The sequence below is a fragment of the Abramis brama genome, assembly GCF_963993115.1.
Source record: "Abramis brama genome assembly, chromosome: 5".
Lineage (NCBI taxonomy): Eukaryota > Metazoa > Chordata > Actinopteri > Cypriniformes > Leuciscidae > Abramis > Abramis brama.
The window spans coordinates 16,477,321-16,504,454 of record NC_139967.1 but is presented as its reverse complement, the minus strand read 5'-3'; the positions used below and the strand labels follow the sequence as shown (position 1 = coordinate 16,504,454).

The 27,134-nt window shown below is 37.3% G+C and overlaps 1 protein-coding gene across 4 annotated transcripts in view; it reads right to left on the bottom strand.

The window, feature by feature from the left end:
- Positions 1–27,134, bottom strand: part of unc5db (unc-5 netrin receptor Db) — a 182,668-nt gene that overhangs the window by 3,045 nt on the left and 152,489 nt on the right. For 2 of the 4 annotated variants that reach the window (XM_084115268.1, XM_084115271.1), the window contains 11 exons: positions 24,491–24,671; positions 23,056–23,223; positions 21,132–21,296; positions 20,048–20,083; positions 17,503–17,688; positions 13,804–14,160; positions 13,014–13,098; positions 7,903–8,074; positions 3,741–3,968; positions 2,471–2,620; positions 515–679 (listed from right to left, as the gene is read on the bottom strand). In XM_084115268.1, the coding sequence (XP_083971394.1) occupies positions 515–679; positions 2,471–2,620; positions 3,741–3,968; positions 7,903–8,074; positions 13,014–13,098; positions 13,804–14,160; positions 17,503–17,688; positions 20,048–20,083; positions 21,132–21,296; positions 23,056–23,223; positions 24,491–24,671 (1,893 nt within the window). The remainder of the gene's footprint in view (positions 1–514; positions 680–2,470; positions 2,621–3,740; positions 3,969–7,902; positions 8,075–13,013; positions 13,099–13,803; positions 14,161–17,502; positions 17,689–20,047; positions 20,084–21,131; positions 21,297–23,055; positions 23,224–24,490; positions 24,672–27,134) is intronic. The other 2 variants (XM_084115269.1, XM_084115270.1) reach the window with 2 other exon arrangements.

Below are 27,134 nucleotides of genomic sequence, written 5' to 3'. Positions count from 1 at the left end.
GTTGTATGATAGCTCTGAGTGAATTTAAACTGAAATTTAAGTCACTATTCACATTGATCTTTACCTCTGCTGTGACTCTAAAATCAAATACACAAGATTCCAAAACTGAAAGTTTTTGCAGCAATGCCATAAAAGTACTATATTGGGTTCCCCAAAAACAGTTCTTAAAATAACCATTATTTTCTTAGTGTGAAGAACATTTTAATAATCTTAAAGAACCTTTTTTTTTCCTGCTTTTTGCACAGTGGAAAGGTTCCATGGATGTTAAAATTCCTTCATTGAACCATAGATGCCAATAAACAACCTTTATTTTTAAGAGTGTATAAGCAGCATATTTGACTTGAGAGCCGCATGCAGCGAAGGTGAAAAATCAGTAAATATTTGTTTGGAGCTTGACAGCCTGTTACAGTAAGCTGTCATTGTTTGGAAGAGACTTCTTTTTTTGACCAACAGGAAAAAAATAAACATGAGGCTGAGTAAACAGTGACAGAGATGACATCAGAGTGAATCTGACCTCTCCCACCGATGAGTAGACCTGCAGGAGCTGCTCATGACCTTTGACCTGCCGCACACTGATCTTGCAGGAGAGCTGGGTGGTTGAGGCGCTATGTCTCTGCAGCGAGAAGGCACAGTGCACAGGCTGCTGGTTACTATACCACACTTGGGTGAAGGAGAATTCCTGCAGCAGAGCGGGATGAGGACACCAGGAATGAAGAGAAGGAGAGAGAGAGAGAGAGAGAGAGAGAGAGAGATCAGAGAGCTGAGTCAGGAAAAGCACCTGATCCATGAAAAACGTGGAAGCATGCGTGTTAAGAGACTCGTCTATGAGACCATCAGTACAAAAGAGACACAAACTCTAATCCCTGTTAATTCCGATGATAGGGGTCACTGCTGGGGTATGTACAACACACAGAATCTGGGAGCAGGGCAGGGGAAGAGAAAGCAATTGCCTTTGATGTATTATTAATTTCCGTGAAGCAGCACGTCTGCAGGGAGTGTCCTTGACCTCTCCTGCGCCATTTCTCTAGCCTTGCATATTGAAATGACCTGTGAGATGCTCTAATGTCAACAGTGATAGGAACCCTGAGCAGAAGAAATGCTTGATGGGATGCCTTAATGCCGGGATTAATTTCTCCCTTGAGCAGGCATACAAATGCATGTTCAAGGAGACAGAAGCACTCCTGAACAGATCAATTGCATGAACCTAGAACCAGATACTGTCTTATCACTGTGTATTTGTATGCTAGGTAGGACGGTTTCGTTCTTCAGGGTTGAAACTTGTAGTTTCAACAAGACAAAAATATGGATCACATAAACTTTCCTCATATTGTATATGTATATTGTATACCTGGGATCTCCAAGCGTGTCCGACTTTGTACAGCAGTATGAAACAGACAATTAGCACCTTCCACTAGAATCGATGATAGTACCACGCTTCTTCTACTTCACTTTCCTTGCTTTTTTTAAGGTTCACAATCGCCACTTAGTGATTAGGCATACATATCATATTACACTGATCAGCAGACACCACAAGTCATCCTGTTTTGTTTTTAAAGTATTGTATTTATGAACTTCCACAGTAAATTTTAATTTTATTGAAGGGGTAGGGTTAAAGGTAGGTTTTTAGCTATAATTACCATAGCTCTGTGTTTGATTGTATACCGTATATACCCGAATATAAGACGAGGTTTTTGTCCTAAAAATAGGCTGAAAAATGGGGGGTCGTCTTATATTCGCGATATAGAAAAAATTACGGGGGGAAAGGGAGAAAGAACAACGGAATTAATATGAAATAGTGACTGAAACGCGACCCATTAAGACAAATGATTTCGGCTATACTTGCATGTAAAATTAGAGAAGCAACATAATATCTGTGTTTAACTGAATTAAAACGCTGCTCCTCTCTGCCATGCGAGACGAGAGAGAGGTGCGCGCGGGAGAGAGAGAGGTGCGCGCGCGAGACGCAGAGCAAGAGAGAGAGAGAGAGAAAGGTGCGCGCACGCGCTGGAAGAGAGAGAATGAATTATCACTGCAATTTTAAAATAAAATAATTTTCTGTTAAAACCAGATTTTTTCCACAAAAATCTCTTTTTGTCCCAAAAATAAGTCTGGAAAATAGGGGGTCGTCTTATATTCAGGGTCGTCTTATAGTCGGGTATATACGGTAATTTATTTTACGTTTTAATAATAGCTGTTATTTCATACTGCATAAGATTCGAAAGCAATATAAGTTAGCCTTACAAACATTTCATACATAAAACAAGAAATAAATGTTCTTGAAAAGATTGTTTCAGTCAATGACATCCACGCTTGTTTCTTTGCAGGAGGCGTAACTCGTGGGGGCGTGGCTGGTAGCACTGCGGGATGCAGACAGACCCTTCGCGGGATGTCTGCAATGCAATCGTGTAGGCAGCTGCCTATGGCACATTACAGCACTGGTCCTAGTAGCTTACTAATATTACTATGTTACCTGACAGGTGGTGAAGGGTTTGATGCTCCACAGAAACTGAGGGATATCCTGGATGGACACCTGTAGACTGAGACAGTTTCCTTTGAAGAACAGCGTCTTGGGCTCCTCTAGTAGTTGACCTCCTCTGCTGGTTTCAGCAGTGACCACTCCCTTTGGAAAAAATGGAGGTACAAGAAAAATAAAGTGAGAACACGGAAGGGCAGAGAGTGGTACAGAAAGAAAATGTGGATACATTTGACAACCTAGAACCACAGTATTGTGGCTAATCTGTTTAGAATGTGCTGAATGTTTATCCAGTTCAGAAGATAACTTAAAATGGCTAAAAAGGCTCAAACACTTACACACTGTGGTTAAAATTCAATTATAACAAATATTATCTGAAGCTGATTTCGAGTAGCTAAAAAAAGTACAATGTCTGGAAGGAACAAAAGCTTGACAGCTAATAAACATTCAGAAATATAAAAAAGTGCTTTCAAACAAAGTGTTGGTAAAAGCTTTGAAAAGAAAATTGAATTTAAATTGATTACTGCCTGCTTTGATTTCAAGCATGGCAGTGTTCATCTGTCAAAACTGCTTTGTGTGTCATTGCATTGCAGAGATGAGTGTTCTCTTTGTGTGTGTGTGTGTGTGTGTGTGTGTGTCTGAGCACTCGTGTAAGACAACAGTAATTGACTTTGACTTTTGTATCCTCTCTGTGTGCTTGTTTGAAAATAGCACTGACCATTTCGGTCATTCTGGTTACACAAATAAACTATAATAACTCCAAACTCACATTATTACTATTATATAACTTTTAGACCCCACTGCACATGCAGTCTAGTTTTCCTATAATATTGTGATGCACCACAGATTTACATTTAAACTTTGATTTGAAACATAAAAGTATAAAAAAAATACAAAATGTACAAGACTGTGTATTTTTAACATATTTTTAATTTTTAATGTATTATTCTTTAATAAGGGAAATAATTACAATCCCAAGAAGCATTGCTAATGACAAATTAAAATGATCACAAATATTAACTAGAAATGAACAATAAATACACATATTTAAGACATTTTAATGGCCTTAAAATCAGGAGATTCAAATTGTAGGCTATTAAGAGTTTTTAATGATCCATCGGAACACTGATATATATCAGTTTATACGTTAAAATTGTTAAAAATCAATTCCACTATGGAGAAAATGAAATGGGATTTGTACTTCCGGAACCCAACTGTTGCTCTCTATTTGAGTAATGTGAACATATGTTGACTGTCCAGCTCTCACCTGAAAGGCATGTGGTGTGTCATCTACACAGTGTACTCGCAGGTTGTAGTCCATGGAGGAGGCCTCCATGCTGCCGAACACAGCAATCCTTAGTCTCTTTATGGCAGAATCGGTGACGGGTTCCCCCACCAGTGCATAACAGCCCGGCTGATCCAGCAACAAATGACAGCAATGCGAGTCCATCAAGCAATAGCAGGAGGTTGATTCATCATCTACTGACATTATTTCCTGTGAACCCAAGAAAGAGATCAAATTATGATAACATGACATGCTCATGAAATCATACATACAAAGCTCTGTCATGAAACTAGATGACGCAGGCTAATAGGTCCTTAACTCAACCTGATTATAATCACATTGTTATCTACAGGGCACAACTGATTGGTTCCTGCTGTATCAGTAGCCAATGAGCTCGTTGATCAACCTTCAAATACTTGGTCAGCATTTGCTGTAGCAGTTGCAGCGCGCTTTCAGAAAACCCTCCACCTTCCCCAGCTCCACCTGTATAGATCTGCTATGGGTAATACATGTACAGCAGCAGCATGTCTTAGCAGCATTGCTCACAACAGAGTGTTGTGTATGTATTGGCAGTAGCAAGTCCTGTACTTGCCCTGCAGCAGCAGCAGCAGCAATAACCAACAGCAGCAGCGTAGCAGATCTATTCTGCCAAGACCAAACATATCAACATTGTCATACTCATTACCATGCCAAACACTCAGAGAGTTGTCATGACAGAAATAGTCACTTCTTCAGTGAATTTTTGATAGTGTATAAAAACTTGGTATAAAGTGCATGAACATATGAACTTTAAAGGGATAATTCACCCAAATATTTTCCACCCAAAATCCATTTTCTCACCTTCATGCAGAGAGTCATACAGGTTCATGAGGGAGAGTAAATGACAGGGCTTTTGTGCCCTTTTTGAAGCTTGAAGCCTCAGTCCTGATTCATCGTAGATGCATGGAATAGAACCACCAGTACATTTTTAAACAAATATCCTTTTGTGTTTCATAAAGGGGAAAATCATACAGGTTTGGAACAGCATGATGGTGTATGATGATGACAGAATTTTAATTTTTGGGGTGAACAATCCCTTTAATGGAGCAGTCGTGCTGTCACAATAAAACCGTAGGGAACATTAGCAATTAGAGTTAATTAACCTTATCAGACCTTTATCAGCCAAAAAGCTTATCAGAAACTGCATGTGCTAAACAGGGTTGCCTACAAAGTGTACATTTATCATGGGAAATGAGGCCATATTATATAAGGGTACATATGATTTTTTTTTTAAATGTTAATTTCACCAAGATGTAGGAGTGGATTTGTTTTAGTGTCCAGTGCTATGAAAGGTTCAAAGTAAAATGCTGCTCCCAGTAAAACATATCATGAATGTAGCTTTCAGGGGCCATGAACTGCAATTATTTTTATTTTATATATTTTATTTTAGAATTTTTCTTGGGGTGCACTTATAATGGCACTTATGATTTTTACATTGAAAACTGTCATAATTTAGAATTAAACTATTTTTCCTACCTTGACTTTAGTCCTCTAATTTGAACAATCTGTTTGAAGGGGCTTCAGTGTAAACGCCCACTGCTGTGATTGGCTAACATCTTTGCATTTGAAATTGTTAAGAATTACATGTGGAACTCTCGAAAACTTTTAGCACTTTTTACTGTTACAGCTCTCAACTAATCATGAAAAATGTTGATTATAGCATTATATTTAGATCTATAGCTTTATATTTAGATCTATAGCATTATATTTAGATCAACTCCCGTGGCATGAAAGGTTGCAGTGGATGAGGATTGTAGCCGATCACAGACATGTTGAGCGCATGAATGCAGCGATCTCATCATTGCAACTCGATTTCTGCACTCTCACGAATGCTTTCATCATAACTAACAGTGCAAACACGATGTAAATAAGAGATTCATTGATTATAACGGGAGTTTTGGCGAGAGCTCCGAACTCAGTCATTGATAAATTCACGCTGTTTGATTGACAGCTCCAGAGATTGTAAAGGGAGTGTTCTTTGATCGCTTTCTGTATATAATTTAATCACAATTTAAATATCAGATCATTTTCATCCTACTAAGAGAAACAATGTGAAGTTGACTGTTTAGTCACTGGTTTGATTTACTGAAAATAAACGAGTTTGAGACAAAGAGAGTCTGACTGTATATGTATCATTATATATCAGAAATCACTGGTCACTGGTGATTTTGGTTAGACATGTAGTGTACACATAAGCAGCACAACCTGGCACTGCACAACATTTTGCACTCTTTAAAGGCAGGTGTATCGCTTAGTTGCTCGATCCAGTGTTAGCGTCAAGTCTGTTATTTACTGATGTAGGTCCTGTCCAAAATGGCACCCTAAGCACTTGCGGTCTTCCTACGAATCTGCACTTTCGTGACGTAACGGCGTTTTGACTTTCGGGAAGAAGTCTGCTGTGGAGTCCACACTGCAAGTCCACAAGACCGAAAGTGCATATGAAATGTGTAATTTGGGACAGGGCTGTAGAAGTAGGTGTTGCTCTTCTTCAACAGTGGCGGTATTTCACCTATCTATGAGTCATTCTCTAGGTTTGGTTTCAATAAAAGCTGTTTTTGGACTAACAACGGAGTTTTCAGTTCTGAAACTTACAGGGTATTCTTATTGTATGATGACCTCTTATATTTAAAAAGCTGAAAATTGTTCCTTGATTCCAAGGTTTCTCATTGATATGGAAGCCTTCAAAGGAACCATCTTCATACAGACTTACAGCTGCTGCAAGATGTTTTTTTCACCTCAGCCAGTATTTTTGCCAGTGTAACTGTGTGATCAGCCAGTGAATGAAAAAGCTAAATTCACTCAGCCACACTGACATAGAATCACTCACAAATCTGCGAGGTCACTTCTCGCGCACAGCATGCGCATTTCTTTGACAAGGTTAGGCTAACATCATGTCAAGCACAGACATTTATACAATACATGCTCTTTTCAAATTTCTGACAGACAACCATTTATTTATGTGACTGCAGCTCTTCAAAGCAACGTAAATACCAAACAAAATGAACTCCTTGGGGAACCCACCCTTTGTAAACTGATAAAAAAAAAAGTAGATGTGAAATTTGTACTACTGCAGTCTTTTTCTGACTAGTCGGTGATTTAGCCGGCAGTTTTTATGTAATTACTTCAGCCATCACCAACACTGGAGCTGTCACTGGCTCAAATAAAACTGTTAAAAGCGAGGGAAAAACTCTTGACAGCAAATGAGTTTCCGTGAAGACTGCTGGTAGCAATCTCAAGGATAAGTACCGTGCATTGGAACAATCTGAAATTCATCGTAATAATGACTCGCGCTAGTGGTCAGACACAAAAGGAAGGTTATTATCTAATCGTCTTCAATAACGCTAGCAGCTTACAATAAACAAACTCTGTGCCGCTACAGTAAAATTTCATTGATACATCAACTTTCAGATCTAACAGTGTTAGGTTTTCAGAGGCTGATGCCAGAGTAAACATGGGAATAGGACAAATGTTAGTGATTGTAGTAGGGTCAGGAAGGAGGTTCCGTCCATGACTCCTGTCCTGATTGCCTCGTGTCAGCTCCTTTTTCAGGTGGTCCTCTAGTACAACCAGATCGATATATCCTGGGACTGATGGGACGGCTTGCCCTGATGCTCCCGCTGTTTGACTGCCATGAACTGTGTCTTCCCAGCTATTACAGGCTGTAATTGTTTTTTCCTTGAGCACTTCACTGCCGTAGCCTCCTCTGAGGAGCTGCTGTCCCTGGATCTCTTGTCGAGAGCGCAGGATCGCCTAATCAACACATTTTTAAAACGCTCACAGCTCCGAAGGCTGCCACAAGGATGTGGTTCAAATGCATTTACTTACAATTGGTTCATGGCACAGTTTGCAGGTTAACTGTAGCACAAGGATTTAGAAATATATTTAAATGGATTCAAAAATGTTTAATCGTCAGGGACTGGTGCTACAAAAGTGTTAAATCATTTTCAAATGGTATGTTGCCAAAGGTTTCCAGTGCATTGTACTATACTGGCCCAATGATAATAATTGACAATGTTTTCAAATGTAACATTCTTATGAGTCACACTAAAAGGAATTTGAAATGCATTTGCAGTGAAAAACACAGAAGTCATGTCTTTGTTCCTACCTCCCACTTGTTGTCCTTGGTTTGTCTCTTGAGTTTAATGTTCCAGTTTTCAGCGCTGACTTCAGCACAATGAGCTATCGTCATGGCAACAGGATAGGACAGGTTCAGCCCCGGAGGTCCATATGTGATCTCTGGCCCTAACAGAATCTCACACCTTTCCTCTGATTGGGCACTAGCAAAACAAGATAACACATATCACTGACAGTTTCAAGAGAAACACCCCTCATTATTTCAAAATAAGTAAGTAAACAGTTTGGGCTCAATTTAAGATTATGGTTTGAAAATAATAATAAAAATGATAATACTTTTAGTCAGCAAGGATGCATTAGGTTGATCAAAGGTGACAGTAAACACTGTACATTTATATTGTTACAAAAGATTTCTATTTCAAATAAATGCTGTTCTTTTAAACTTTCTAATAATCAAAGAATCCTGAAAAAATATGGAGCAGCGCAACACTGATAATAATATGAAATGTTTCTTGAGCTTTGTTTATTCAAAACTTGTAATAATTTTCTATACACTGTAACCATTATGATCACAACTTGTAATAATTGCTTTAATGAGATCATTGTTTCTGCCTAAATGAATACATGAGATTAGCTAACTGCATGATTTGTACCATCTTAGAACTGTACATTTTTGACATATGGACATTAATTTGATACAGTCACCCGTGATAACAGATTACTCTACATTGTAATGTAGAAACATGCAATTTTCTGTAAAGATGCTTTGAAAGTTTCCTGGTCAGAGCTAGAGCTCAACCAAATCCAATGTGTGTGTGTGTGTACTCTTTTGTTACGGGACCTGACGTTCGTGATGTGAACAACTGGCACGCAGGAGAGGTGAAATAACCATCTGGCATCCAGATAATCTATGGAGATATTCTTCTGACGAACAGCCGTTTGTGGAAAATTTTCTACGTTTATTTGTGTCTTAACCAATCAGAATCATTCAAACTGACTTGATGACGTAGCTTAGTGACCTGTGTAGAGTATAATTGCTGTTGTTTTGAGAATGAACGGCAGGGCGGACTACAAACTCCTTGCTGAGTGCTGAAGCTGGCTTCTGCTGATGAAACTGCAAACTAAACTTCAGTAAAATGTTCTTCAATTTACTGCATCTCTGACTCCTGGTCTTCATTCATCATATCTGTAAAATCCCCTATACAGGTATACTGTACATTTGATCAGTGCATGCAATTCTTGGAAATCAGTCCATGACCTTGGCTAGAGCTACACTCAACTTCTTGAGCTACACTAGACCCCTTTGGTCAATAATCAAAATAGTGAACACATTTAGCTAAATCAAATAAAGTGATCAGAAAAAGAAAAGAAAAAACACAATGAAATCTACATCACAACCCTCAATTATCCTGCATAGATACCGTAATGATAAAAGCTGTCACGTCGGCAGTCTACAGAATCATTAAAAACACGACTCAGAACCTTGATTTAGGGGAAGCTACTGATTCTCTGAGGGTACCGGAGTCGTTTTACCAGCTCCTGCATATTCATTAGTCATTGCTTATGATCTTCAGGCCATTATCGCTACCTTCCATATTTTCCTTGTGGTGGTAAACCATAACAGAAAACCCATTAATGAGAAAGAGTTAATGAAGGCTTTGGCCTTTCATGCAAATTTAGAGGTAAAAAAGAAAGGAAGGAAAAACCTTCCGGTTGACAACACTGCATATTTTCACTGCATATGAATATATATCTATAAAATATGTGGCACTATTTATTTTTGTTATTGTCTATCAATAAAAATGATCAAGTCATCAAAATGTAATAGACAAAATTGTGGGGAAAAAAACCCTCCAGGCAGGCCTGTGAATAGTTGTAAATTTAGCCAAAATTGTGTTAGATCATATAAATAAATAATTCTGTTAAATAATAGTTTGTCAAATGTATCTAATAAAATACATTGGGATTTGTGCTTTTAATACTAAGTAATGGGACACCAAAGTGCCATGTATATCCAAAGTTTTGTTCTATCTTTTCAACTAACCACATTGGAATATAAAATTCACAACAAACTTTGAAAGTCGAGGAGCACCACATCAACAGAACTTGCTTTAAGGACTTTTACAGTATGCCCAAAGGACGCCAGAAGCTTTTTCAGTTTATCTGAATCTATATTAATTCAGCTTTGCTGAAGAGGGAATAAGGACTAAACCACTCTTTACAGCCAATCAGGCCGTCCTCTTCCAAACTCTCTCCAAGTGTTCTTCTATTTACATCTAATTACTATTCAGGCATGTCAGGTGTGTAGGAACTTCAATGCGATTTAAACCACATTCAGGTTTAACTAAAAGAGGCTGTATGAAGAACAATGCATTATGAATGTTTGAAATGCCTTGGGTGTATCTGTTTGACATTGGCATTAAAAGTGAAAACATCATCCTTCAATTAACTTTTCTTTACTAGTGTGTATTTAAACAACAAGCAAGAAAATAACTACTTAATTGAAAGGTTTATTGTCTTTACATTTTTCAAATAATATCCTTCTTGTTCAACGGATTAAAACAGATAAAACTGCAAAGTAATGTCAGGAAAGTACTTAAAAGCTACATTTCATTATACCTCTCTGGTATTCACATCACAGAAAACCGAATTTCTCTACGTAAACAGTTCTTCACTGCAACACAACACTAGTTTGCATGTTTCATGCGAGTCAAGGATAGAGGCAGGTTACCTGGGTTGCATAAGGAACTGCACTTCTAAATGAGTCTTCACTCTTGTACCTTAAGTGTCTTGTCATGTTTTTTACAACTCTCCTCCTCCTCATCAAGGGTCTTATCCTGCAAGCTCCTAGGTCTGTATTGAGAAGCATTATTCAAAAAGACTGATGAGTCACTGCTAGGGGGTCGAGCAGCAGAGTACCGGAGCATTAACGGACACTGTAGGAGGCGATAGGCAAACTTAATGCTTCTATTATGTATTCATTCTTTCATTTAAGCATCTGACTGTGACTTAACTTCAGTGTGGCAAATTGATCAGTAACTTCATTTAAAGGAGTAGTTCCACAAAAATGAAAAGTCCATAATCCCTTACTCATCCTCATGTCTTTTAAAACTTGAATGACCTTCCTTCTGTGGAACACAAAAGGAGTTATTTTATATCAGTATGTCCAAACTGCTCTTTTCCATACAATGAAAGTAAATGGTGACCATGACTGTCAGGCATGATTTCAAAAACAAAGATTTCAAAGCAAGAATATTTGTGAATAAGCACCCAGTTATATTGCTTCGGAAGGGTTAGTTCGGATATTGCAGTTCGGAAAAGAAAAGTCGGGTGAGAGGCGTTAAACGATTAATGCTCTATATTGTGCAAGGAATCGTGTAGAAAGGAGTCTTTATTAATCGATAATCTGCCCCTGGCCGTAATCATTATTTGTGTAAAAAGGAATATGGGTTGTTGCCATTTTATTGCCTCTAGGGCTAATTTCAACTGGAAATTGCAGTGAATTGTATGAAAAGGTACGTTTTGGGAGTTTTGCACACCTGGAAAGTGATCTTGAGAAGTCACAACCCATTCCATAATATGATGGAGCAATCACCTCATGAGTACATCATTTTACATAATTTGTGAAAAATGCTATTCATTTATTTATTTATAAGTAAAACTATTTTTTAGTGTGGATAAACTTACAGAGTGCACCTTGAAGCTTCAGTCTAAATCAGTGATCTGCCACAGATGTGGTGAACAATGACTCATAATGTCCTCATTTGACACTCCTTAGTAGTAACTGTTTCCTCCATCATCCTGTGCCGTTATGAAGATGTATTCAGTCAGAGCAATAACAGTTGGCAGTTGTGTTAGATCTCCTTCAGGTTTTGTCAGAGTGCAACAGACATATTGTCTCCAGAGACACATCAAGACTCACGCAGGCTCATTACCTTTACATGCTGAGAATACATAATACACAACGTGTCAAAATGTAAGACCTTCAGAAACTCTCAAGTAAGTTTTATCAGGAAACAGCCAGATGGGGGCATAGACCATAACCTATATATGCCAAAACATCTCTCATAAAATGATCACTCAATGATCAGGATAAAAAAGATTCACTTCTGTGAACTTCACGTTTGACATGATAAAAGAAAATCAAGTCATAATCAGACTTCAGCTTTTCACCGAAAAGAGTTCAATAACTCATGAAGTCAGAATCCTGCTTGTTTGACAGAGCTTTTAAGGCATGACACGCTCCAGTGTGAAGTCAGACTACATCTCTAATATTCATAATCAGATCTCACTTTAAGGTAAGAGAGTCTTGACGATAAGCCAACTCTGATATTTTCATCCTGTATTAATTTGTTCCAAGTAATGGTATTTCTTCCTATAATACAGACGCCATCCCAGTACCAAAAAGCACAAATATATAACGCCATCTGCAATGTGTGTATGTCAATGTATCTGAAATGTTCATTTACCAAATGTTTATCCATTCATCTAATGTGTTACCATTTAAAACTGTAGCATCTGACTTCAAGAATGTAACCATTTAGAACAGTACTGTAAATAAACCCCAATAAACCACTGCATAAACTAGACTTAATGCTGATTTAATGATACACAATGCATTAACAACAGTCACATTTTAGCAGTTCTCTCCCACATATTTAGCTATTCTAACTGCACTTTTTCCATCAGTGTATAAGTAGCAGAGTGATTTTTGTCTTTCCTACAGAAAAAAAAAAAGAAAAAAAAAAAACATCCTACAACTGTATTACGACATGTCCTTGAAAGTCAATAGTAAATACATGGAAGCTGAAATCAAACGCACAAATATTTCTTCAAATTGCCTAAATGAATTAAAAGAATGTGTTTTTCAACAAAGTATTCAGAAACTCTAATGAACATAGCCCTAAACTATTTTGCTAATCTTTTTATTTTATTTATTTTTTATCTAAGTCTCTTATTTGGCATGAGTGGATTATATAAATTGAAATAGGTCTATAGTTTGAACATTTCTGTTTATTGTATAATGCTGGGCCTTGTTAAAAGCTTCTTGAACAACAGAAATTGGCATTTGTTAAGAATGAACGCTAATACTTACACAAAAAAATATGAAAGTGATACAGATATGCCAGTCTACAGTCTTACCTAGACTCCCCCTGATTTATGAGCATGTACATTTCCCAAGAGGTGTCATCAGCAATCGCCCCGTGAGGTACCAGTAAGCTCACTCCTAGAAAACCAACACCGTAAACATCAACACTGAGATACCATTTATGTGCAGCTACACAATACACATTTATTCCTATATTACATTCAATTAATGTCAATATCAAATTCATTAATAAACTAAATAACTTTTTATATCAAAAATTATACCATGTCCTTATATTTACAAATTAAAATATGTAAATTTGATTACAACCTTGTGAAAGTTCAAAATTCTCTCAGCAGCTGAACTGCATTTTTAAAATACAAAAACTTTGTAATCATCTTCCTCGTCTATTTATTACAGTTAACCTAATAAAAGTACATGTGCACTTGAATAACAATAGTTGTTTTTATGTAATCAGACTTTTTTTTCCCTCACTTCCCTCATGCACACATACAAGTAAAAATAACAATAATTGTGATTTTACGTCTTTCTTCTAACAAGCATTAGCCAAAGAGAACATTTGCTTGTGGGGCACTTATTAGATGCAAAACAATGATTAGAGAAAACAAATATTTCACATGCTGTTCATAGTTACCAAAGCCATTGTTTTGTGGGCTTGGAAGGGAATTAGTGTGAGTAAATGACAGTATTTTCATATTGGGTGAACTCTCCAAAACCAATTTCTAAAAGAATATGAATGACTGTAGCTTTCCTGTACCTTAAGATTACCTCCTATCTTGGTCATCATAAAAATAAAACACAAAAACACATACTTTCACTCACCTGCATTTGGAATGACCAATCGGCCACCCAGATGCCCAAACACTGCGCTTGTTTTCAACCAAGTCTTCCCGGGTGTGTGAAGTCCATTAGCAGCAATCAGGGTCGTCTTCTTTCCTTCTACTGTGCTGTAGTTTGGGTGAAGGTTAGCAGGGAGGGTCTCCAGGTGGGTTTTCACATGGTACTCGGCCCGGTCCGCCACACCTAGTGAAACCATAAAGGAGCTCTGAACTTTGACCTTGTCTGGCAGGGGGTCAAAGAGCTCTTTGTCTATGGAGTCCTGAAAGCAGATTGGACCGCTGTACGTCTGGCCGACAGTTAAATCGGGCTGCATGGAGGAATTCAGCAGAAGTGGATTGCCTGGGGAGATGAAAAGGCAGTCTTTGATATTTTGGGAGTTTTGTTGATACAGGTAAAAAGAAAAGAATACGGTTAGATGGGGTCCTGACATGCCAACTCCAGTGCAGCAGACCATGGCTTAAAAATCAAGGCGTGCAACAGAAAAGGATTAAATATTGAATTTACTGTTTTGGCTAAAATATTCATTCTAAGAGTGCTGGAAAAAGGGAAAAAAATGTATCTTGAAAAATACAAAAAGTGAAAAGGACAATTTTAAGTATGTGAGAGAAGTAAATGCTCTGGCACCAACTCAATTATTTAGTTAGGTTAGTTTAATTCTTGGCCCTTCAAAATCTATCCTTCAATCCTCCTAAAATGTGGTTCTGAATAGGTGTTAGTATATTAAGAGTATAGATTTTTAATTCCATACTTTTCTAAAATGTTACAGTCCATTTTATGACCCAGTTCGTTTTCTGGCTTGCATGGCAGCAATACGCTGTGTTTTCCAACAACTGGCAACCCGGGGTGTCGAAATACTAATGGGTAAATTGGCAGTGGGCAGGATTACACAGACCAAAACAAAAACAGACATTCCGACATGGAACGCACATTTCAAAGTAGAGGCTGTAGCATTGTTTTTGAGAGAAACAAGTATGTAAACTTAGCAACTTAGTAACTTAGTTTCCTAAATATCTGCAAACAAAGGGCATTTTTATGCTTTAGCACAGTCAAAGAAAATTACATACAGCACCTTTAATTAAAAAAGTATAGTTACACAGTTGTGCTGTGTGTTTCTGAACTACTTTAGAGCACACAACTTTGCATAATTTTAGATTATGCAAACTGACCTGAATAGCTTATGTACTTGTGTTTTTAGACCTTTATCATCAAAGATACAGTGCAGACCCTTTTGCTAGCATTCAGCTTAATTGCTTCCATGTTATTTGACTACTAGTCAGAGTAGTTTTTCATGACAACAGTTGCTTTCATGCATTGATTGATGTTAACAGTCACATCCTTAAATGGCTTGTCATCACCCATTACCACAGTTAGCATTGGTTCGCCAGTGGCATCATTAGGGATTTGCGCTTTCGCATAAAATTAATTCATTAAGTGAGAGAGCAACTAAATGGAGACAAAGATATATGAAGTATGCCTAAGTGACCTTTTTGTTTTTCCAAGTTTTTAAATCTGTCGCCTCCCAGCTTGGGCTCAGAACAGCTCTTGGAAGGGGGTCTTCATCTCTCGCTGTTGCTCTCTCACCTTTTCCAGTCCGAGGCAGACACACACCATCACAGAACCCCCACGATTCATCCCGATGCCAAAGTAGCTCTAACATTTGAGTCACTTAGTCCTTGCTGGCCAGCTGCTGCACAGTGAGGGGTGAGAGGCAGGAGGCTAATGGATCTTTATTTTTAGGAAAATCGTTAATTACCCCAGTATGGGCTGATCGGTGTCAGGCATTTGGGATATTTCTAGTCGCCATGCTTGGGCAGGCCAAGGCTTGTTATAGAGTGACAAGAGGTTTGTATTATAAATTTGACTGGTCCTGCAAAGTTCCAAGGTGTCAGGATGGGACAAATAATGGTGGGAAACTGCTGAAATTTAGGAAATATGCTGCTGCATACTCACATTTGGGATTATGAAAACTTATTCATTACCTTTTAACGGGTTTATTCACCTGAAAATGAATTGTCTCATCATTTACTTTCCCTCATGTTGCTCCAAACCTTTATGACAGTCGTTCTTCTGTAGAAAATATTTTGAAGAATATTTCCACTGTTTATGTCCATACAATGAAAGTCATTGGGTCTTGTCCAAAATAATTTTGGACCCCAGTGACATTTCTCAAATTATCTTATTTTGTGTTTCACTGAAGAAAGTAATTAATGCAGGTTTGGAATGACATGAGGGTGAGTAAATGATGGTCAATTTTATTTTTGGGGTGAATTATTCTCTTTGACCGCTCCTATAGAAGAGAACTGAACCAGATTTACCAGACATATACAGAGATTACAACATATTAAATGGTTCAAATTCTTAAATTCTCACCCACAACAAATCGTTCCCCCCCCCCCTATATCTCTTCAGAAGGAGGATATGATCACTGTGGGGCAGAAAATCTTTAAAATGGCAGTGAAATGAAAGGACGAGAAAGCAGGATGATAGGAGTTAATGAAACAGGCATGTAGTGGGCACCTTGCAGAGAAAGATCTGGAATTAGAGTCGTGATTAAAATGACTCAGTGGCTGAGATTTCAAGAGCAGACAGACGGGCAAAGGTCTGGAGTATCATACTGTTACCTGTGATTTAGAGAGTGGAATACTTCAGAAGCTTTATTATAATTACACACACTGAGAAAACTGCAACAGATATCATGTAGTGAGACAATGCATACTGAGTGAATAATGAATAATGAGAAATTATTTTGTAATAAAATAATAATAAATTAAATTATTTTTAATGAATAAATACAAAATCAAAATGAAATCAAATGCGCTACAATTTGGATTAATGTTTAAAATTGGATAAATGTTTAAAATGTTTAGTGAATAACTGTTTAGTGAAGCTTATAATTTCTCATTCTACATCCCACATCCTTAAATGAACATCCAACATGTTCTCTTTTCTATTGCATGGGGTTTGGTCGTTCCTGTGAGCGCTGATGGGACCCGGATTGGTTGTTGGAACAGGGCACAGCGGGAGGCTGAGAGAAAGTTGGCCTTTTTAAATAGGATTGATGACCTGACAGATGCGGCTCAGCTGAGCCTTGATCCCCCTCTTTCCTGTTGCATGGAAAAGGAGGGTGTTGCCATCTCAGGCCTTGAGCACAATAAACACAAGCTGCTAGTCGCGGGCTTTCACTGTGCTGTCACAAGCAGCCAGGATTGATTACCCTGTGGGGCGATGGCTATCACTTTCCCTGACCCAGAAGCGTCAGCGGTGGTAATATGGACGCGTGTAGCGGAACCAAATGTAGTTCAAACGACCGTAGACGTGGTCTTATCTACAGAAGTTATCGGCACAGCTGACAAAAAGGCAGAATTTAAGTTAGCGTAGCATGACTTTTTTTGGGTAAGAATGTGTTTAGTCAGGGGAAGCGGTTTTTGTGAGTAAAAAACATCTTAGTGTTTTACTGTGAAATAAAAGCATATGAGCATATACAGTGCATTCGGAAAGTATTCACAGTGCTGTATCTCATGGATTGTGTGTCTGTATGCTTTAACAAGCATTTCTCTATTTTGGAATTATTAAATATTCATTATGGTTTAGCCCATTACTGTGACTAGCGGCGCATGAACTTCAGAATCACAATAAATCAATTAATTTAACCGAAGCACTTTATCTACAATGAACTCTTACCCTGTCTGGTGGTTTTGAAGTTGAAGGACTGGAAGCCCCCAGCAAGAGCAGATGAGTCAATGACATCCACTCCGTACTCGCTCTGACTCTTCCTGTAGAGGGTGATAGCCACGATGAGGACGACCACAGCGATCACCCCCGCAGCCAGACCAGAGTACAGCGCAACATCAATAGAGTTCTCCATGCCTGGGATACAGCCAGAAACACACACAACACATATTTAGGCTCCATGGGAAAACTATTATTTATTGTGGAAATAATTGAAAATATGAAAATATACCAAATAGCACACATTTGATCAGGAAGTTCTTGAACAATTTAAATAAATATCTGTGCAACACATGTGAGCTACCTTACATAAATTATGATTATTAAATATAAAAAAAATCTTTAATATAAAATCTAAAATATTTAATAATAATAATATAAATATAAAATTACTTTAGATTTGGATTTATACACTTAAGGGTACAAAGTTACTTGGACATAATTTTTTGTTGTTTTTTTTTACTTTCTTGTAGTGTCATCATCGTTATTATTATATTTATTTTTCTTTTTTATCTCTTTTATTTATTTATTTATTTTAAATATTTTATTTAATTATTATTATTATTATTTTGCATTAGAAGTTACTGTTTTATTTGTGAAGGAGTTGGCTGGTTATAGCCATTCCCACTGGTTTACCAGCTGTTTTGGAATATTTTGTTGTTTCATCTGATATATGTGTTTATACCCCTGTAGCATACACAGTTGCCTCGTTTTCATTTACAAGTTTAATGTTAAGTAATATTTTATAATATTTCATAATTATTTTTTCTACAACTATTATATGGTGTTATGAAATATTAAAATAAGAAATGGTTCATTTAATAGTTTTGTAGATTTGTGCAAGTAAAATGTTTCACAATGCCATAAAATAAAATAACTAAAAAAGAATTAAATGTTTATTATTTCTGTGATTATTTTATTGTGATATGATGAAATGTTTAAATAAGATATAGTTTGTGTAATAGTTTTGTAGATTTTTGCAAGTGAAATGTTTTCACGCCACCGGAAAAAAAATACATTTTGGTGACGGAAACATTTAAAGCCGTCACGCCTGGTCATTGTGGTTAGGCTTGCAAATCTTTCAGACACCTGTGCAAATGGAACAGGTGCAATATGCACATGTTTAGCAGTGTATAAAGATATGCTTGGCACGTGAGCGCAGTTTGGGAGGTGTGAATTCCAGGGCTCTTACTACTTTAATAACTGGCAGGGTGGTGTGCCAACACCCCACGCAATGATACATCTGTTCAGCTGGCATCTATAGCACTGGCCCAAGTGACCTCTGCAGCAGGAGGGTTGGGCGGACCGAACTCGCCAGATCACAAAGGACACAGAGGACATTAATCATGCCGTGAGAGGAAGAATATGTTTTTAAAACTACAGCACTGCATTTCAAATATCCTGACACACTACATAAAGTTGAACAGGATTACACGCTTCAAGCTGGAAACAAGTTTCTGTCCAAGGGCAAAGGTGAATTAATTGCAAGTCCATCATGCAACAGATTTAATAGATTTAATTAGAAGCCTTATAACCCAGCTCACACATCAATGCACACGGAAGAGTCTCAGAGCCATAGCATTGTAACAATGCAGAAGCACCTGGTACTAATACATATTTAAAATGATGTTGTGCAAAGTGCCTCAATATGGTTAAAATAATACACAGGAGAAATGAAGACATAATGCTTGACGAGGTGAGTTAATATTCAATGATTACACCTCATTGCTTCCTCTAAATATAGCACGTTCAAACGCCACATCCAATCACTCACGCTCTCTAATCTGAAAGGACACAATACATTGTCTAGCACTTTGAAATTCTGCAAAATGTATAATATGGACAAGTTGATAAGAACACCTACAAAATATTTAGGATCCCTTAATCAGTGACTTTGACTTGTTTTCCGGATAAATTCAGCTGAGAAGAAAATTGTTGTAGGGTAAAAATACTTGTTTTAAATATTCTGAATATCTAAAATAATAATAATAATAATAATAATACAAAACTTACCACATTTATTTTATTGTTCCACTGCCAGTCCCCCCCCCCCCCCCCAATTATTTTATGAATAAACCTTTTTATTTTTATTTTTACTTGACTTTTCTATTATAAATGTATTATTTGATTTCATATTCTCTAACAACCCTTTTTGCCATACATAAACTCTTATTTCTCAAGGTTATTTGCTGTGGGTGCTTTAATTGGTTTGTAATTTCCATACTAAAATTAAAATTTTAGAGACTGTATTCTTGCCAATTAATCTTCTGCATCTTTTTTTCCACTTTGTTGCGAATGACACCTGTTGTCAGCATAATGATACAGGGTAACCAAGCGTAGAAGTGAACACACATTTGAGAGGATTGAGCTTATCTTAATTAAGGAGGGAGTAAAAAAAAAAAAGCTTTCACACAAATTCTAATTTCAAAAAAGGAAATTTAAGATAAAATGATTCAAACCAAAGTTTACTTAAGAATTCACATGGAGGAGAACTCACTCTGAGGATTGACATCATGCATCAGCTTCCCATCTGCTGGGAAAAAGAGACAGAACAACAAAAAGAAAGAAATAAAGGGAAAGAAAGAGGGAGAGAGAATTACAGTCCATCCCTGTAATGCCCAATTTTGGGCTGTCCCAGACGAAAGATGACCAATAGTGGGATTTCTCTTCGTACATTCAGAGAGGTTCAAGGATGGTTGTTGTCACGGTCTTGTGACCAAAGATAGCCAGTGTCAGAAATTTATTATGATCATCTCACAGTTTGCTTGCAGCTATGACCTATGTCTACTGACTAGCCAATAAAAATGCAACATGAAATGGCGTACTGATAAACGTGAAATGGCGCTAAAACCTAAAACCACTTACCTCAAGCTCCATTTGCAAAATTGGCATGACAAGTTGGCCTCTTTTCCCTAACAATGACCGCATCCTTATTCTCCTCTTTTGCGCACATAAAACCACAATTGCTGGTGTGATTCATCTCGCTCTATTTGTTTGCCACTAGCGCATGCTGATGACATTTTATTAATCTATTCTAACTTGCGTCGTAGACTACGATTCAATAGAATTCATCATCATACAGTCTACATACCCAAGTCATACCCAAGTTTATTAGATCCATGTCGAACAATGTGATCTGTAATTATCTTTTAGGATCTGTTACAGCAGGCATTACTTATAACAAATTCACTCTCTGATTCACATCATGGGTCGATGTCCAACTGCAGGCTATGCCAACATCAGCTGTGGATACTGTTGCTTGGCATCATTGCCATGGGAAACTACTGGCAGATGGTTTTGGATCACTTAGGCTGCATGATGTTTCCATCCTTCATTAAGAAGGAGAAATCAGAGAGCGTTCTCATCATAATAGCTATGAGGGAGATATTGAGAGGGATGATGTCGTCACTTTCATCCATTTTTAGCAGACAATTATCACACTTCCTAAAACATCACAATTCACACACTTCAGCTTTGTGATAAGTGTCAAGATCTAAGTGAGCAATAGCATGACCAACATATGATGATGATTGATGAAATGACAGTGTTTATGACACATTGAGGAATCAGCACATACTTACTCTGCGTACACAGACCCCCTGTGCAGTTCTCCGTGCCTTGACCTTCTCCCTCACACATCTTGCCTCTGTGACGGGGCGGGGGAGCGTTGCACTCCCTCCATCGCTGCCTCTCACACTGCGCGCTACACATCGTCCACTCGCTCCACTCCTCCCAGACTCCATCCACTGCAGAGCACACAACAGGGTTGCCGTTTAAGGAAGGTGAACAGCTGCTCTGTGCATTAACCGCACTCTGCAATGAACTTATGAGATTTCTAGAGACTTCATAAACTTAATTAAAAGTGTTTTAATAATCCAATTCTTGACCACACTGGCAGGGTTACATGCATTACATCAGCATATTTTCAGCCAATTGATCAAATTCTTAATAATACCTTTAGCTCAGTTACAGTTTTAATCTGTTCATCATCTTCTTTTCAAGCCACATAAACAAATTATTGTTTAAATAGCTTAAATAATGTTTGTGTTCTGAAGCTAAATATGTACACTGCTGTTCAATCGTTTGGGGTCAGTAAGATTTTGTTTTTGGAAAGAAATTTTCAACTGTGACAATAATAAATGAATTGAGCACCAAATCACTGAAGACTGGAGTAAAGATGCTAAAAATTCAGCTTTAACGTCACAGGAATAAATTACATTCTAAAATAGAAAACGCTTATTTATAATAATATTTCAGAATATGATTTTGGTAACACTTTATTTTGATGGTCCCTTTTGAACATGCTGTTGACTAAAAGTAATTTTGCAACTATATGTCAACTAACTTTCATTGGAGTATAAGTAGACTGTCTGCTTAATATCTGCAAACACTTTATTGTGATGGTCCTCCAACAGACACTCTACTGACTATAAGTAATTTTGCAACTACATGTCAACTTAATCTAATCCTAACCCTACCAGTCTATTAATACTTAACTAACACTCTAATGAGAGTTAGTATACATGTAGGTGCAGCGTTACTTATAGTCAACAGAACGTGTTAAAGGGACCATCAAAATAAAGTGAAACCATGATTTTTTTTACTGTATTTCTTTTTTTATATCAAATACAGCCTTGGGGAGCATAAGAGTCTTATGAACCTCACACTTTTTTGTAACATTGTTAAGCTTAATATGTAAAGGTACGTGTGTTGCTCATAACTTGTTTTGCTGCTTATAAAGATGCATTTTCACATGTGAAGAAAGTAAATACTGTGATATTTTAATCTACCTAATGGGACAGATGAGGTTTGATAAAGTAAGAATTTAATTATAAACAATTAATCAACAAAATATATTGAGTCATTTAATACATTTTTCAAAAAATAGTGACAACTATTTTATACAATTGCCTACTATTAACTATGGCAGAATCAAAGGAATGAATTTTTGCACCATAAGCCATTTGAGAATGCTATAAACACTATTAAATTTAATTTCTATAAAAATGACTTAATTTGTTTCTTAATTGTCATCGCATACCATATATAAACTCATTTCATGATTAAGAAATAAACAAATTTAATATGTTTCAAATTGATATGAATAATATGAACAAATTGAAATGTATTATGCAATCCAACTGTAACCATGCATCTGATCATAAAGGCAAAATGTATTTAAATATCACAAAGCCAGGCAATCAACTGAGTACAATATGAACAATAACTCTTCTAATTAAATTACACTAACTAGGGATTATTTCTTCATTCTCAGAGAACAGGAGGTCTCGTTTACATGCATGTTGTAGATCCTCAGTAATTCCATCATAATACCCTTACTTTGAATTATTACAGGACGTAGAGGGTATTACAGTGTCTGATGTATTATGAATGAAAAACACAGCTCTTAAGTGCTATATTGACACTAAAAACAGCTGTGAGTTTGGATGCTGGAAGACAAGCTGCACCTCCTCATGGTTGTGTTGGGGTTGAAGAGAATCTGACCTGGGCAGAGAGCATTGCAGGTGATCTTCTGCACAGACATGCCCTCACAGAACGCTCCTCCGTTCAGAGGAGCGGGGTTAGTGCAGGTACGAGATCGCTTCTGAACTCCTCTCCCACAGTTCACGCTGCAAGAAGACCACTCAGTCCACAGAGACCAACCACCGTTCACTGCAGAGAGAGATCATCCACTGAACAACACAACAAATTAACTTAAGAGATTTCCTTTCTCTCACCCTGCCAGAAGAAACACCCGGAGGACAAGTTAACTAAAAGGTTAAAGGAAAATCTTCACTTATATGTGTGGTTTGACTTTTTGTAGTCTAGCTTTGATATGTCTTAGCTGTACAACCAGTAATACTGGCACAACATTTTAACACCATTTTTTTCTGACATGGTCACACACAGCAGGAAAAAATAGAATGCTGAATACAAATAATAAAATACAACTAATCATATAATCATTCATAGTTAGACTAGCAAAATATACAGGGTTATCAACTTTTTGTTTACATCAAAGTCCTGTCTGTCCAATTAAATTCTATACTGCAATTTGGCCAAAAATCATTTGGCACTTTTGTACAAGCTAGCCAAATAGCCAGATACCAATATGGACAGTTTGTGTGACATAAACTCATTTTCGAAAACTATGCAAGGTTAATAAAAAGACCCGTTGCAAATATTACATACTGCTTCCAAACTGCTCCTTTCCAAATGTCTACCTCAAAAACCAACACTAAACACTGCAGTAGTAGATAACTACAGATCTGTATCTCTGCTTCCTTTCCTGTCCAAAACTCTTGAAAGATCTACTTTCAAACCATTCTGTTTTTTTTTTTTTTTTTCAAAGAACAACCTGATGGATACCAACCAATTGGGCTTCAAAAGTGGAAATTCCCCTGAAACGGCATGACTGGTGAAAACCACAAAATTCTGCTTGATCTTTCTGCTGGCTTCGACATGGTGAATCATCTGATTCTCCTATTAGTCCTGTCAAATGGGGTATCACTGGTAGTGTTCTTCATTAGCTTGACTCGTTTGGTGGAGTGTCCGAATCAAACCAGCAAACTCTTAAAGTAAGCTAATGATTGCTTATGTGAAAATATGATTATAGATTGTATAATTTCAGTTCTTTTGTACTTTGAGTGTCAATAATAATGATAATATTGACACATATATATATATATATATATATATATATATATATATATATATACACACACACACACGCACACACACACACACACTATATAGAAAGTCATGGGGGTGAGTAAATAATATAGACAATTTTCACTTTTGGATAAACTATCGCTTAAATGGGGTGTACAACTTAATGAATTCACTGTGCTGTTGCAAGCAGAAAGCCATTCAATAGTATTTTTAGCAAAGCTGAGGAGACAGAACATTAAGTCAATAAAGCATATCAGTGTCGTCTTACCAAACACAACTACAGTAGCTGTAGCACTGCGTCGTTTTGCGACTATGTTACTGGCGAGGCAGGTGTAGTTGGCGGAGTCAGAGAGTCTGGCTTCATTGATTATCAGATTGTGGTCAGCACGAGTGTCAATGTTGTCGTCTCCAAGGGAACGGACCAATTCTTCATTTTTCAACCACTCCACCTGACAAAAAGAAAAGCATTTATTAACCAAAGCTGCAATTAGCAAAAGAGATACCAGTTTTTACACTCTATGACACATTATTTTAATTTAAAATAATTATGTCCGCTCGTCTCACGGCACTGCACACTGCATTTATTCTAAGGAGAATTAGTTCCTATGTCACACCACAATGAAAACTGTCGCTTATTTTTGGCCTGTTTTGCCAGTGCTTTTTTTCTAGTGAGATCTGGCAACACTGACAGGAAAGTAAAAAAAAACACAGATGGAAGGGAAAACAGTGCTGTAAAAATACAGTTACAGCACTTAAAACATGATCATGTAAAAGTGCCTTTTTAAAAAGTCTTATTAAAGTTTAATTCCTGAAAATTCTACTCAATTACAGTAAAATGAGTATTAGCATTTAATTACTTCACACCTCTGGGAGGAACACAAGGGCTGAGACTATTGTGTTTTGTCAGTTTCTATCTTCAGTCACCATGAAATCAAAATGGACAATTCTTATTTCTTTACAGAATGTTGCAGTGTTTATTATAAAGGATTAATCTGTGCAAATATTTATTTCTTTTTAATTCATGTGCACTCGTAATATTTCATTAAAAATGTTAACCTCCCCTCCCCCTCGAAAAGGCATCTGTTCTCTTCATGATGTATGTTTCGACAGAAGATGGGACTAAATATCCTCCATAACTAACTGACTGCAAACTGCCATTCAGATCTGCCTTAATTTAGTTGGCAACGGCCAACTTCCTATGATCCAATCAATTCCAGAAGAAGAAATCCAGTCCCACCCCACATTTTTTTTCTCATTCCAAAAGCAGTTTCAATCGGATATACGTCACAATAGGGAAGAAAAGACTACTTCCGTTTCATGCCGACTTTAATTCAACAATCCGATTTGGATAGTTATTTTAATAGAACATGGTTACAAAATTAGTCACATTAAAGGGTTAGTTCACCCAAAAATTAAAATTCTGTCATTAATTACTCACCCTTATGTCGTTCCAAACCCGTAAGACCTTCGTTCATCTTCAGAACACAAATTAAGATATTTTTGATTAAATCCGAGAGGTTTCTGGACCACCCATAGGCAGCTTTCAAGGCCTAGAAAGCTAGTAAAGACATCTTTAAAATAGTCTGTGTGACTACAGTGGTTCAATCTTAATATTATGAAGCGACAAGAATACTTTTTGTGCGTAAAATCATTCTCCTGCGCTATGTCCCCCAAAGCATTTTTTCACACGGCTGGCGTATTTTTTCAATTGTTTTCAATGGGAGCGCCACGTTTTTAAAACGGCATGAGCGTAATGAGGCGTTGAGCATCTTTTTCACGCTGAAGCGCTGAGCGTTCTTTACAGGTCGCCGAGAGTTGAAGAATGTTCAACTTTGGGTAAAACGCAGCGCTCATCACTATCACTTTTTAACCAACCGTCCAATCACAGTGGAGGAGGGGCGGGACTAATACCACACCGCCACATTCTGCTTGTACAACGTCAACAGATGACAACAACAAGCATAATAACGGAACAAAATCATTTAAAACAAGAGCCAGAGAAAATACATTACATTGTATCGACATTTTAATATAGAATCAACACAGAAACAAAATATGTGTGACATGAGATACTAGTAACACTTTCACGGATATTCCGTATCATAACAAGCATGTCTCAACTGAAAAAAAACGCAACACTTCCAAAACGCTCTCAAGCGCCCACAGCTAGGCGTTTGCAGCAGAGCGCCTAACATTTTCAGCTGGCTAAAAACGCTTTGGTTGGCACACAGCCTTAGGCTCACTATTGGTCGACGTTGGTCATGTGAGCACCGCGACACAGGCGTGTGATGCTGCCGCAGGAGCTAGCCAATAATAAGCCGACGTTCTGACGTAGAACCAGGAAGCACCGCGCAGTGTTTACACTACGTCAACAGCGTATGAGGTGGAAGAAAAGAGATTGTTGAATAAAGTCGTTATTTTTGTTTGTTTTTTTTTGATCTGCCTGCATTGACACCATTATATGAGAACTGAACTGAGCTGGATGATGACCATCACGGTTTTCTCCAGAGCGGCTATATATATATATATATATATATATATATATATATATATATATATATATATAGTATATATAAATGAACTAAATTAATAACTTTTTTACAACAAAAATGAAACATCACTGAACTTACTTAAGCTGGACTGTGACTCTGTTTTCTTCTGGAAACAATCTTTGTTGCATTATTTTCTGGTTATCTCTGTAAAGCTGCTTTGAAACAATCTGTATTGTAAAAAGCGCTATATAAATAAATGTGACTTGACTTTATTATCTTTCTGAGCCTAGAAAGTTGCAATGACGTTGCTGCCTATGGGTGGTTCGGAAACCTCTCGGATTTCATCAAAAATATCTTGATTTGTGTTCCGAAGGTCTTACGGATTTGGAACGACATGAGGGCATGAACGACATCAATGAC